Source organism: Theobroma cacao, chromosome 4, assembly GCF_053813885.1.
Source record: "Theobroma cacao isolate CCN51 chromosome 4, ASM5381388v1, whole genome shotgun sequence".
Taxonomy (NCBI): Eukaryota; Viridiplantae; Streptophyta; class Magnoliopsida; order Malvales; family Malvaceae; genus Theobroma; species Theobroma cacao.
In genome coordinates, this window is record NC_142642.1 from 30858412 (window position 1) to 30870160 (window position 11749).

Sequence of the window (11749 nt, forward strand, 5' to 3'; positions counted from 1 at the left end):
TTATAGCACATGGGTAAGTCTAGTCTAATGTGTACTAAAGAAAAGGGGAATGATTGTGGTTTCCAATAACAACAATGAGCTGATTCCTACACGAACAGTGATTGGATGGAAAGTTTGCATGGATTATTGCAAGTTTAACAAAGCTACAAGAAAGGATCACTTTGCTCTTCCCTTCTTTGATCAACTGTTGGATAGGTTGGCTGGTAAGGAATAGTATTGCTTCTTGTTGTGGAGGTGGCAGACATTAGTTGTTGTGGCTAGGTTTCTTTTTTTGTTTTGATTTCTTTCATTTTATATTTTGACTGTTAAAAAAAGATCTAGAACTAGAGTAATTTTCTGTTTTCATTTAGCCTTTTACCAATTAAAAGAGAATTGATAAGTAATTTGCAAGAAGAGATTACGAGGAAGTTGTTTCCAATAAAAAAACCTAGCATATTTAGGTTAATAAGGAAATAACAAGAAGAAAATTTAAATTGTTACGAACTTTGTTTGACGAAGAGAGGTGTTTATCAGAGTAGATGAAGTGGAATATGTCCTTGATATTGGGATAGGATGGCGTTTAGATGAAATCTGAGTGGCTTAATTCGTGAACAAACGAGGAAATAGGAGGTCAGTTAGAATGACTTAAGGCCAAGATGATGAACTCCATGAACCACGAATGGTGAAGTAGAAAAGGTGGGTTGATCAGTTTTCATTTTGATTCTTGCACGACTTGTCAAAATGTAATATACATATTTGCTTGATTTCGAGCCTGAAACAAAAGCTGTCCAATTATCTTGATTTGCATTAATGCATTAAACTTATGTAGAATCTGGGCCCAAACCAGATAACGAGTTATCTAAATCAATAATTTAAATTATCTTTCGGTTGTAATAAACTTTTGAACTCTTTTTATTCTAAATTGTTGTTGGGTTTTCCAAAAGAAAGTTGCATGTGGTACTTTATAAAAAGCTAATACATCAAGAAGGAAGAAACGTAATAGTAGTAACTTTTAAAACATTTTAACGAATTAAAAAGTTTTAGGCTTTTATATATAAATGCTTCCCTTGTATTCTGATTTTACTAGGCCGTCAAAGAGTTTTGAGTTCTATAACTCTCCGTCTCAGTGAGCTTGCTCAAATTCTTACTCTTGCTGCTTTATCTTGTTTCTTCTGCTAGTTTTGTGCGGCCACTATGCCACGATGATGAGCGATCAGCTTTGCTACAATTGAACGAAAGCTTTATTGTCAATTCTTCGCCCTCTGATAGTGATGATGCCTATCCCAAGACCAACTCGTGGGAAGTCGAGAGGGAAAGTGCAAATTGCTGCTCGTGGGGTCGAGTGTTACAACAACACTGGTCATGTCATCGGCCTTGACCTTGGCAGCAGCTATCTCTATGGTTCAATCAATTCCAGCAGCAGCCTCTTCCGTCTTGTTCACCTTCAACGGCTCAGTCTAGCAGAAAATTTCTTCCATTACTATAAAATTCCTTCTGCGATAAGGAACCTTTCAAAATTAACATCTCTTGACCTCCGTTTCTCCAGCTTCTCCGGTGAAATACCGTCAGAAATTTTTGAGCTGTCACACTTGGAGTATATTGATCTTTCACGGAACTCGTTGAAGCTTCAGAAGCAAGGCTTTTATATTCTTGCTGAGAAGTTAACGAAACTCAGTGAACTTTATCTTTCCGATGTGAAGATATCCTCTAGGGTACCTGCTGTTCTGGCAAATTTGTCTTCATTGGCAGCTTTAATTTTGAAAAATTGTAGCTTGCACAGTGAATTGCCCACAGGAATTCTTCAATTACCCAATCTTAAGCATCTCAGCTTGGAATTGAATCCGGATCTTGCTGGGTATATACCAAATATTCATGGCAGTTACCCTCTTATGGAGTTAAGCCTTGCGAATACGAATTTTTCGGGACAACTGCCAGAATCAATTGGAAAGCTCAAGTCCTTACAATTGTTGGACATCAACCACTGCCGTTTTGAAGGGTCAATACCCACCTCGATAGGTAACCTTACTAATCTTAACTATCTTGACCTCTCGTATAACAACTTTTCAGGACCTATCCCCCATTTACTTGGAAACTTAAACCAGCTTGATTCTTGGATTTATCTTTTAACAAATTTGTTGGTGAGATACCGTCTTCCTTAGCCAATGTTTCCCAACTCACTTATCTGTCTCTTTCCACCAACAATTTTAGCCCTAGACCTTTGTCCTGGCTTGGTAAGCAAACCAAGCTAAATTTCCTGGACCTGATAAAGACCAATTTGTATGGTAACATCCCTCCTTCTGCCAGAAACTTGACAAAAATTTCTGAATTGTATCTTGGATGTAATCAATTAGATGGTCAGATAGCAAATTGGATAGGAGACCTTACCCACCAAACTCTGCTCAAACTTCAGGAAAATAAATTGGTAGGTCCTATTCCACAGTCAATCTCTAGGCTTGAGAATCTCATACTTCTTGATCTACAATCAAATTTTCTAAATGGCAGTGTGAAATTTGGCTTCTTTGTCAAGTCAAAAAATCTCATCAGGCTCCAACTTTCAGGAAACAATTTGTCTTTGACTGATGTCAACATCAATTTCACTCTTCCTAAGTTCAAGCTTTTGGGATTGGCTTCATGCAACTTACTTGAGTTCCCAAATTTTCTGCGTCGTCAAGATGAATTGGAGTTTCTGGAACTTTCTAACAACAATATTCAAGGCAAAATTCCAAAATGGATTTGGACCATTGGAAGAGAAACACTATCCTATTTAGATGTTGCTTATAATTTTCTAACAGGATTTGAGGAGCTTCCAGCTGTTCTTCCATAGAGAAGGTTAACGATTTTGGACCTTAGATCTAACAAGCTCCATGGATCACTCCCCAATCCACCACCTTCTGTCATCACTTATTTTGTCTCAAACAACTCAATAAAGGGGGAAATCTCACCAATGTTCTGCAATCTGTCTTCTCCTGTTGTCTTGGTGTTTTCGAATAACAATTTGAGTGGAATGCTGCCACCATGTTTGGCCAACCTTAGTGCCTCTCTGAAAGTAATCAATTTTCAAAATAATCACTTCACCAGTGACATTCCTCGAACGTAAGTGAGGGGTTGTTCATTGAGGATGATCAACTTCGCGCAGAATCAGTTGCAAGGGAAGATACCAAGATCACTGGCCTATTGCACCATGTTGGAAGCTCTTAATCTTGGAAAAAATCAAATATATGATACTTTCCCCTTTTGGTTGGGCGTTCTTCCAAACCTTAAAGTTCTAGTCTTGAGATCCAATCGATTACATGGTGCGATAAGGAAACCTCAAAGCAGCTCTGAATTCTCGAAGTTGCAAATAATCGACATCTCTGACAATAATTTGGGAGGTGAGTTGCTACTGGGGTACTTCAATATATGGAATGCAATGAAAGTTGCCAACGCAGGTAACTTATCATGCATGAATGCGACCACAGGCTTTCAGAGTAAAGAATTTTTTTTTTGAAAGGATGAGATTTTATTGCTATAAAAATCTCCAAATGGAGACTTACAGTAGCAAAGTCACAAGTGACTTGCTTGAAAACAAAAAGAGTTCCCAGGAGGGAGGTTTGGCAGAATATAGAAAAGATCTTGATGAGCCATCAGACATCAATCATACTAGAAAATAAAACGAAGAAATCAGAGCCAATATAGGCTTACCCCAACTAATCTGGGACACTAAGAAAAAATAGAACACCAGAATTAGTGGGGGCGAAATCAGAATAGAGATGGCAGGTTTAGGAAAGGTTAGCATTGCGATTAACAAAGTAGACATTATGGTTGGCTTCTCTCACCACCCCAGCTTTTGCAAGTCCGTCAGCTACCATGTTGGCTTCACGCCTGATGTGGCAGAAAGAGATGCTTGTGATGTTGCATAAGTGGGCTTCGATTGCATTTGAAATGAATTTCATGCACCATGGAACTTTGCTGTGATCACGCACCCAGTTTACGGCATTGGGGGAATCACTTTCCACTTGCAATTGATGAGTTGTGGCCCACGGAGAAGAGAGGAAGAAGTCAATACCTTGTTGAATGGCTTTGAACTCTGCGAAGTTGGAGTCCTTAGCACCTATGTGATGAGAAAACGTCCCCCTGATGATCCTAAGTGGTCTCTGAGTACTTCCCCTATGCCAGCTGGGCCAGGCTTCACTCTAGCTGCTTCGTCAGTGTTGAGTTTGAGGGATCCAGCTGGAGGAGACAGCCAGTTGATGTTTTTCCTTTGGGAGATCTTCTTCTTGTTGCCATAGAGGACAGTAGGATTAGAGAGACACATAATTGTTGGAATGTGCCCCATTTGCCATCTCCCTTTGCACCATAGGGAATATCGAAGAAGGATAATATCAACCATTTGCGTTGCTTCGAAGTTCTCCCCGTTAAAAATAATTTCATTCCGGCATAGCCACAGAGACCACATAGTAGCAAGAATAACATTTTCCATGCATTCTTCAAATGAGAAGGCATGGGATAAAAGAACCAAGCCTTAAAGAATGAAAGAGCATCACCAGGGGAAACCCAACAAATAGCCCATTTGTGGCAGCAGAGAGACCATGTTTTCCATACTACTGTACAGTCAAATAGGAGGTGAAACGGAGTTTCAGGTTGAGTAGAGTAGAAGGTACAGTTGGCATCATTTGGATTAATGATTCCTCTTTGCATAAAGAATTTTCATGGTCTGATTACTATCGCTACTCAATTGAACTGACAAATAAAGGCGTGGAACTAGAATATGAGAGCGTTCAAGATTCCTTCACTGCCATTGATCCCTCGAACAACAAATTTAATGGAGAAATTCATGAAGACATTAGAAATTTGAAGGCAGTTAATATGCTTAACCTTTCAAACAACAATCTCACCGATCATATCTCATCATCCTTGGCCAATTTAACACATCTTGAATCAATGGACCTCTCTCGAAACAAGCTGTCAGGGGAAATCCCTCAGCAACTGGTACAACTCACATTCCTTTCATTCTTTGATGTCTCTCATAACCGTTTCAAAGGGCCCATACCTAGTGGAAGACAGTTTAGTACATTTGATACGAATTCATTCCTTGGAAATTTGGGATTGTGTGGTAGCCCTTTGCCCAAAAAATGTGGAATTCCTGATGAGTCCTCAGGGCAAGATCCTTTGAACTCTGAAGAAGATAAAGGAATCGGAAGTCTGTTTGCGTTTGATTGGAAAGTAGTTTTGGTGGGATTTGCAGCTGGGCTAATCATTGGAATGCCTCTAGGTTGTAACTTTATTAATAGGAAACATGGAAGGTTTTTAATGGTTTTGGGAAACAAGCAATTGAGAAGAAGAGAGAAAAAGAGGAGGCACAAATTTTGTTTTTGAAAAATCATAAATGGTTTCTTAAAGCAAATTGTCTTTTGTTGACCAGTCACTTAGGCAATTTTGCTAAGGTGCATGCAAGGAGCTGATTCAGATTCGGATGAATCTCTTAGGTTCAATTGAGGACTTCTCTTATAGTGTATAGAAAGGAATGTCTTCCGAAGTTTAAATTTCTACGTTACCGGATGTATGTGTGTGCTTAATTCTAACTTCTTTGTAATATTTTCTTCTCGTGGATGATGAGAGTGATAAAGAACTTGTTGATGTATAGTAATAGAATAAAGGTCTTTGATTTGTCTTGTTACGATATAGAGTCATGCAACTTATTTAGTACGAAACAAATGAAAAAAAAAAGGTAAAGGGGGCAGCTTATTACATTGATATAATTTGTGAGAAAAGTTTTTGGAGTTCGAGCTTTTCCAAACTGATGTGTCATTATGCAACCGGACGTTGATGGTTGCTCCTTTACGGGCCATTCTTAAGTCTCTTAAGCCGGATGTTTATGCCATGCCGATCTAGTGTAGTCGCGACCAAAAATATTAATGCCATTTTAGCACTTGACCCCTAGTGAGAACTGACACCCAAAAATGAGTGGGAAAAAAAAGGGAAAGGGAAAAAATGAGTAATCTTATTAAGATTTATAAAATTTTAAACCATCATTATAGCCATTTGTCACGCTATTTTCATCACTTTCTCCATTGAAGTCAGGTGTTGACGGGCATCACTTTTCAATTTTTAATTTTTTTATTGTTATATGCATAAAACTTTATAATATATAATATAATTATTTTTATAATTATTTTTTAATCACTTCTCATATAAAATTCTGTATTTGTCACTGATTAAAGTATCAAAAATAAACATAACATCATTATAAAATAATTATTCTTTTAATACCACATCACTTACTTGTTAGCAAACAATTGTTCTTTTAATTAACGTGTTAATTAATTAGCACAACTTATGTCAATAAACTTATGCTTATTCAATATTAATACAGTTGTTCATATATCAACTTGCAACGAGATTATAGAGCCTTTCATTTTTTAAGTCAAGCCCGAGTCAGCTCCACTCAGCCTATTTAATTATTGTTTTATTATTACACTAATAGCATACTATTCTATTTTAATCTTTAATATTTTTAAAAATTTTAAAATTAATATAATATATTATTTATCAAAAAAATAAAGTAATCAAGTTGAGTTTGGCTAAGTTGAGGCCTAAAATTCTATGTCCAAGCTCAACTTTGGATTGAGCCTATAGGCCTAGGTGAATAGTCTAGCCCTTATGTACCTCTAAGTCTAGAAATGACTCAGTGCAGACATGTTGAACCAACAAGATCACTGAAAGAACTATTCGAGGCAAAGAAGAACAAGGTATGTGGGTCTCAAAGATAAGCTTGTTACACCTAAAGCAATTAGAGAGGGTGGTGTGCCTGTTGTCTAAATGGGGACTCAAAAGTGCACAATTCCAAAGAATTCTAAGGCCAAAGATAAGCCAAGTATGTCAATAATTTCTTATGGAGTCCAGAGTAGTATTTTCGGGCCATAGGGATCAGGGAGGATGTTGTGCACATCAATACTATTGCCATGTACCTAGTGGACATAGCTTTACTATGGCAGAGACATTGATATGTTGACAAGCTTGAGGGAATGATCATCGATAAGCAATGTACAGGGAGCTTCAACTATAATTTTACCTTGAATAGCTCAAGATGAGGGAAGAAGAAAGCTAAGATGGCTAGTCCAAAATGATGAAGTGCGAGAGTTAGTGAAGGAGTTTTTTGATTTAGTATTGCAATTGGGGGACTTGAGTGAGAAGGAAACACCATTTGCATTTATGGCTGGGTTAAAGCCATGGACAAAACAAGAGCTTCAACATAAAGGCGTGCAAAAGCTCACTCGAAACAAAATGGTGGTCTAGGTTCTGATCAAGTTCTGCTCATTTCGCCCTAACGAGAAGAGCAATAGTGGGGGAAAGAACGAAGTGGGTTAGAAGAAGAGGTCAAGGAAAAGTTGACACATGATTGAACCAAGGTAGTAGCCAAGTGGAACAGCAAGAAAAGAAAGCCCAACAAATGTTTTTTGTGTAACAAGCTCATGGCTATTCTGTTAGATAAAGAGGATCTATGCAACGAAGATGGTGACTAGCATATAGAAAGACTTGAGAAGCAATCAATGCTTGGGAGCCTAGTGTTGCACAGGGGAATAGAAACCCATCAAGCAATTTAGGCAACTTGAGAGAAGGGCTAGTGTAATGGCGGGGAGTGCCACCATCAGTGGCTAGCAAAACCAAAGAGTGCATTGAGATTAGGCAACATCATGCTGCACAAGGGCAAGCAAGAATGAACGATAATGGAGTATCATAAAGTTAAAAAGAGATAAAGATTAATGGTGATGGAATCGCCATAATTAAAAGCTAGAAAGGTCAAAAGGCCAAAGATAAAAATGCAAAATTGTCGGGACCAACCAAGCACTTATGAGACTAACTTGCCAAGGTAATGGTGGATTGGTCCGCAACTGATGCCTGAGGAAATAGTGCATACAAGGGAAGTGTGCACAAGACAAGAGTGCTGAAATAGTGATACACAAAGGATCGACATGCGATTAGATAATGTGTAAGGCAAGGGTGTCTGAGGTAAAAGCATGCGAAAGCAACGATCAAGGCAAGGGAGCTAAAGGCAAAAGTGCACCGAGCAATGATATTAGAGGCAAAGGAGTGCAATATGATAGTGCCACAAGCCCGCGTTTTCAACCTAAATTATATGTTTGTTTGGTGGAGGAAAGCCCATGCTTATACCCAAGACTCATCCCATCTCTTACTGATTTGGGATCTGTAACATTTAACCCTACCCAATTATGCAACGTTCTCATTACACTGACTATTTACCTATAGAAGAGATACACTCTTTCATTAGCCTGAGTTTACCTCGACCTTTACATCTTTTATAAGAGTCCTGCATTAGTGAATATGTCACAACCCGGCACTCCCTTCGAGCCCGTGACAACCGCCGCGAAGTCTCCGTAATCATTCATTACTCGGTATGTCAATCGAAACCTCGCAAGGCTCTTGCATCAGTTTTCCACTTCCCCTGTGAGCAATAGTCACTAAATATCGAGTTTTAAGAGAATATAAATTATTTTAGATCGAAAACAATCAAAATAAAATTTTGATCACACAGGGGTATTTTGGTCATTTTTACCTTAAAATTTCGAAACTTGATAAAAATACAACGTATGGTAGAAAGATATCCATTTCCGATTAAAAATAAATTTTTACAATCTAAATCATCCATTTGGAGTGAAAAGTTGACTAATTAGACTAAATAAAAATATTCGATAATATATTCCATTTTCTTATAAAACAATTTTTATAGAACTATGCATAAATAATTTTTATAGCGTGAGAACAAAATAAATTCATACACATAGTAATACAGTAAACCAGGTATTCAAAATTATCCTACAGTGGCATATGGACCCCGAGATAACCAAAAGTGTGCAAGAATGTAGACCTACGATTTCCAAGGAAGTAAGTCCAAAAGAAATCCTTGATGAAATTGACTGCCTACAAATTATCTTGAACCTGAAATGGTTAAAAAAGAAAGGGTGAGTTTTCATAAACTCAGTGAGTAAACAAAGTCCGTCATTAACATCTAAAGCCGAGTAAATGGAGACAGTTAACTTTTCATCATACCATAATCCACAACATTTTGTACTTGTTTCAAATCATATTAAATGACACATTTCCATTATAATACACATCACGACTTATGATTTTCTTAAAAACTTGGCTCATGCCAAAAATCATACTCGGTGATACCTTGCCCGAGGCATTCAACCGAGTCCGTCAAGGTTATTAAGTTAACAACTACTCATAAAAACATAGTTTAGCCATCCCTTGGCGTTGGCAGAGTTCATTCTCAAGTGGTGGTTTGGCGTGAAGTGAACTCTATCGTACCTTAGGAGATATCCTTCGCGCCTCTCTTACTAAGGTAAATATAACGGGGTTTATCGTGCCCCTCTAATAGGCTGATCCACGAAAACCCGCCTACTGCAGTGGCTAATTAAATAACCCACCAATCAATAAAATTTTGACAGCATAACGTGGCTAACATAATACTACCCAGCCTGTCAAAGGAAAACAAACAATTTATATATTTCACAACCCAAAATCCCAGCCACATATGTCATCACGTATCAGTTCATAAATCATCAATTCCAAACATAGGTACGTAAACTTAAATATATAAGCAACATCAAAGGTTGGTCTCCACATACTCACATTTTCAAAAACATTATTAAATTGTAAAATAAGTCATAAACCTTATTCCTTAAATCGATTATTAGTCATAAAACATAAAATTCATTTAGGTTCAATATTCTTAAAATCATAAAAATGATTGTAAAAATACTCTAGATAGATAAGATGAACAGTGGTTACTCACTTTGACGGGAATTTACAACACTCCTATTCTTGATCCTCGGATGCAATACCTTTGCTCTTATCCGAGGGCTCACCACCTATACATAATGTGCAACGGGAAATTTAATATACTTATGCTAAATCGTTACAAAACTATTCTATGTTCTATATGAATGCATGCAATGAAATGGGAGGTGTTCGGCCTATCGCGCACTATGCACTATTTAATCGGTCTAAACGTCCAATTCGATTCCAATTAATTTATTGCACTTCCAGTACTCCCCAAAATTCCACAAACTTCACTACAAGTCTATTCTAAGTGCAATTACCAAAATATCTCTCATTATGGTGCAAATTGCCAACAACGGGAGTAAAATTTTTCGGTACCCGTTTTCGATTTTCGGTATTCCTAAGCACTAAATACATCTAAATGGCATGAAAAACAACCAAATTCATCATCAATCCTCACCCATAAAATTCAGCCAAGATAGGTTCTATAATGGGCATGTGGATTTCTTGCTTAATTTTCATACTAAATGTTACTAAACACCTAAAAACACTAAGTTACCTTGAAATTCAACTAAATTCATCACCAACTTTCTCTCTCCAAATCTGGCCAGCATATTGCCCCTCATGAAAACTTGAATTTAATTCATGGAAAATGGAAAAAAATGCATGGGCACGATGAATTTCAAGCTTAATATTAAAAATCTTACCTTTAGTCATCAATTTCTTGAAAATTCAACAATTTTTCCTTAGTTTTTCCTCCCTAGGGTTTTTCTTTTCTTTTCTTCTCTTTTCTGCAGGTGCTGGTCGGCCTTGAAATGCTGAGTGGAAGAGTGTGGGCTGGTTTTTAAATGGCAATATAAAAATATTAAAATTTTGACACATGTCACCTTTTTATTGGTCCACTTGTTTTAACTTAATTTTTAAGCCTTTTCTCACCACCACAAATGCTCTAATATTTATCCATAGCATAAAATAATAAGAGGTAGAATTCTGGAGCTTGACAAATGTCATGGTGGTGTAAAATTACAATTTTGCCACTAGGGTGGTAAAATTACCATTTTACCTTTATGCTCTGAAAAATACTGAAATTAATTTTTTTTTCACTTCTTAATTTCAAATCATACTCCAATACTCAAATCATACTCTAATAAGTCAAATGGGGTCAAAAAATCTTTTCTAAAAATTCTCATTTTGTCCCCAAGTGGCAAATGACCATTTTGCCCCTAGATAGTGAAAATTTCGTTTGACTCCAAATTGATCCTCGAACTCCAAATCACCATATTAAACCATTCTAGTACTTTAATATCCTTAATTTCATCTCAAATTCTCTATTTGATCTAGTTCGAGGCTTAAATCAACTTTGTTGTACCTCTAGGTACAATACCTACTTTTGTAAATTTTTCGGGACTCTCCTTGCATGCAATCACGCTATCATCACATGTATATCATGACAAGTATTTTATAAGGTCGGACTTTACAGAAGATTTGAGTATACTCTTATATTACTTATCACAGGTTCACGTTTTCAACCCAAAAGACATACATGTTAAGTGGGGGAAAACCCATGTTTATATACTCAAGACCTATCTCATTTTTTTCTTATTTGAGATTCGTAACAAGACTCACCCCATCTCTTTTTGATTTGAGATCCATAACAACAGCATGCACAGTGCACATTGGGTTTCCTGGGCTTTAAAAATAAGAGATTGGAATTTAGGTTCAATCCAAAAGAAAGAAAAATGGCATTGGGCCTAAAGTCCATTTTATAACCAAGTCTAATATGAACAAGGCCTAAAGAAACGCAATAGACTCAAAATAACTTAGGTAGGCGCCAATACCATTTACATATCAACAAAATAAAAATAAAATATAATAAAAATAAAAAATAAAATGAAATGAAATGTCTACATGTATGTTTCTTCAGCACATGATAGGATTGTATGATATATTTTATAAAGACACAAGTGTCAAGAGATCAGACTTG

General features: G+C 36.9%; 2 protein-coding genes and 1 long non-coding RNA gene across 3 annotated transcripts; 2 read left to right on the top strand and 1 right to left on the bottom strand.

The window, feature by feature from the left end:
• Positions 1-1134: 1134 nt before the first annotated feature.
• LOC148763270 (receptor-like protein 7) lies at positions 1135-3078 on the top strand. The gene is made up of 2 exons (XM_088805249.1): positions 1135-1995; positions 2538-3078. The coding sequence occupies exons 1-2, from the start codon at positions 1251-1253 to the stop codon at positions 2801-2803; spliced, it is 1011 nt and encodes a 336-aa protein (XP_088661375.1). The 5' UTR covers positions 1135-1250; the 3' UTR covers positions 2804-3078.
• On the top strand, positions 3058-5535 carry LOC148763271 (receptor-like protein 43). The gene is made up of 3 exons (XM_088805769.1): positions 3058-3456; positions 4135-4285; positions 4579-5535. The coding sequence occupies exons 1-3, from the start codon at positions 3098-3100 to the stop codon at positions 5332-5334; spliced, it is 1266 nt and encodes a 421-aa protein (XP_088661895.1). The 5' UTR covers positions 3058-3097; the 3' UTR covers positions 5335-5535.
• Positions 5536-8685: 3150 nt separating this feature from the next.
• On the bottom strand, positions 8686-10658 carry LOC148763272 (uncharacterized). The gene is made up of 3 exons (XR_016025998.1): positions 10473-10658; positions 9779-9854; positions 8686-8916 (listed from the first exon to the last, which is right to left on the bottom strand). It is a non-coding gene; the product is annotated as an uncharacterized LOC148763272 (long non-coding RNA).
• Positions 10659-11749: the final 1091 nt, after the last annotated feature.

Excerpts from the sequence above, each read along its gene's own strand:
- LOC148763270 (XM_088805249.1), top strand. The coding sequence starts at position 1,251 with ATGATGCCTATCCCAAGACCAACTCGTGGGAAGTCGAGAGGGAAAGTG. Across the intron at positions 1,996-2,537 it reads GTCAATACCCACCTCGATAG|GAAACAATTTGTCTTTGACT; the intron begins GTAACCTTACTA and ends TCCAACTTTCAG.
- LOC148763271 (XM_088805769.1), top strand. The coding sequence starts at position 3,098 with ATGATCAACTTCGCGCAGAATCAGTTGCAAGGGAAGATACCAAGATCA. Across the intron at positions 3,457-4,134 it reads GGCTTTCAGAGTAAAGAATT|CTGGGCCAGGCTTCACTCTA; the intron begins TTTTTTTTGAAA and ends CCCCTATGCCAG. Across the intron at positions 4,286-4,578 it reads AGACACATAATTGTTGGAAT|GAGGTGAAACGGAGTTTCAG; the intron begins GTGCCCCATTTG and ends ACAGTCAAATAG.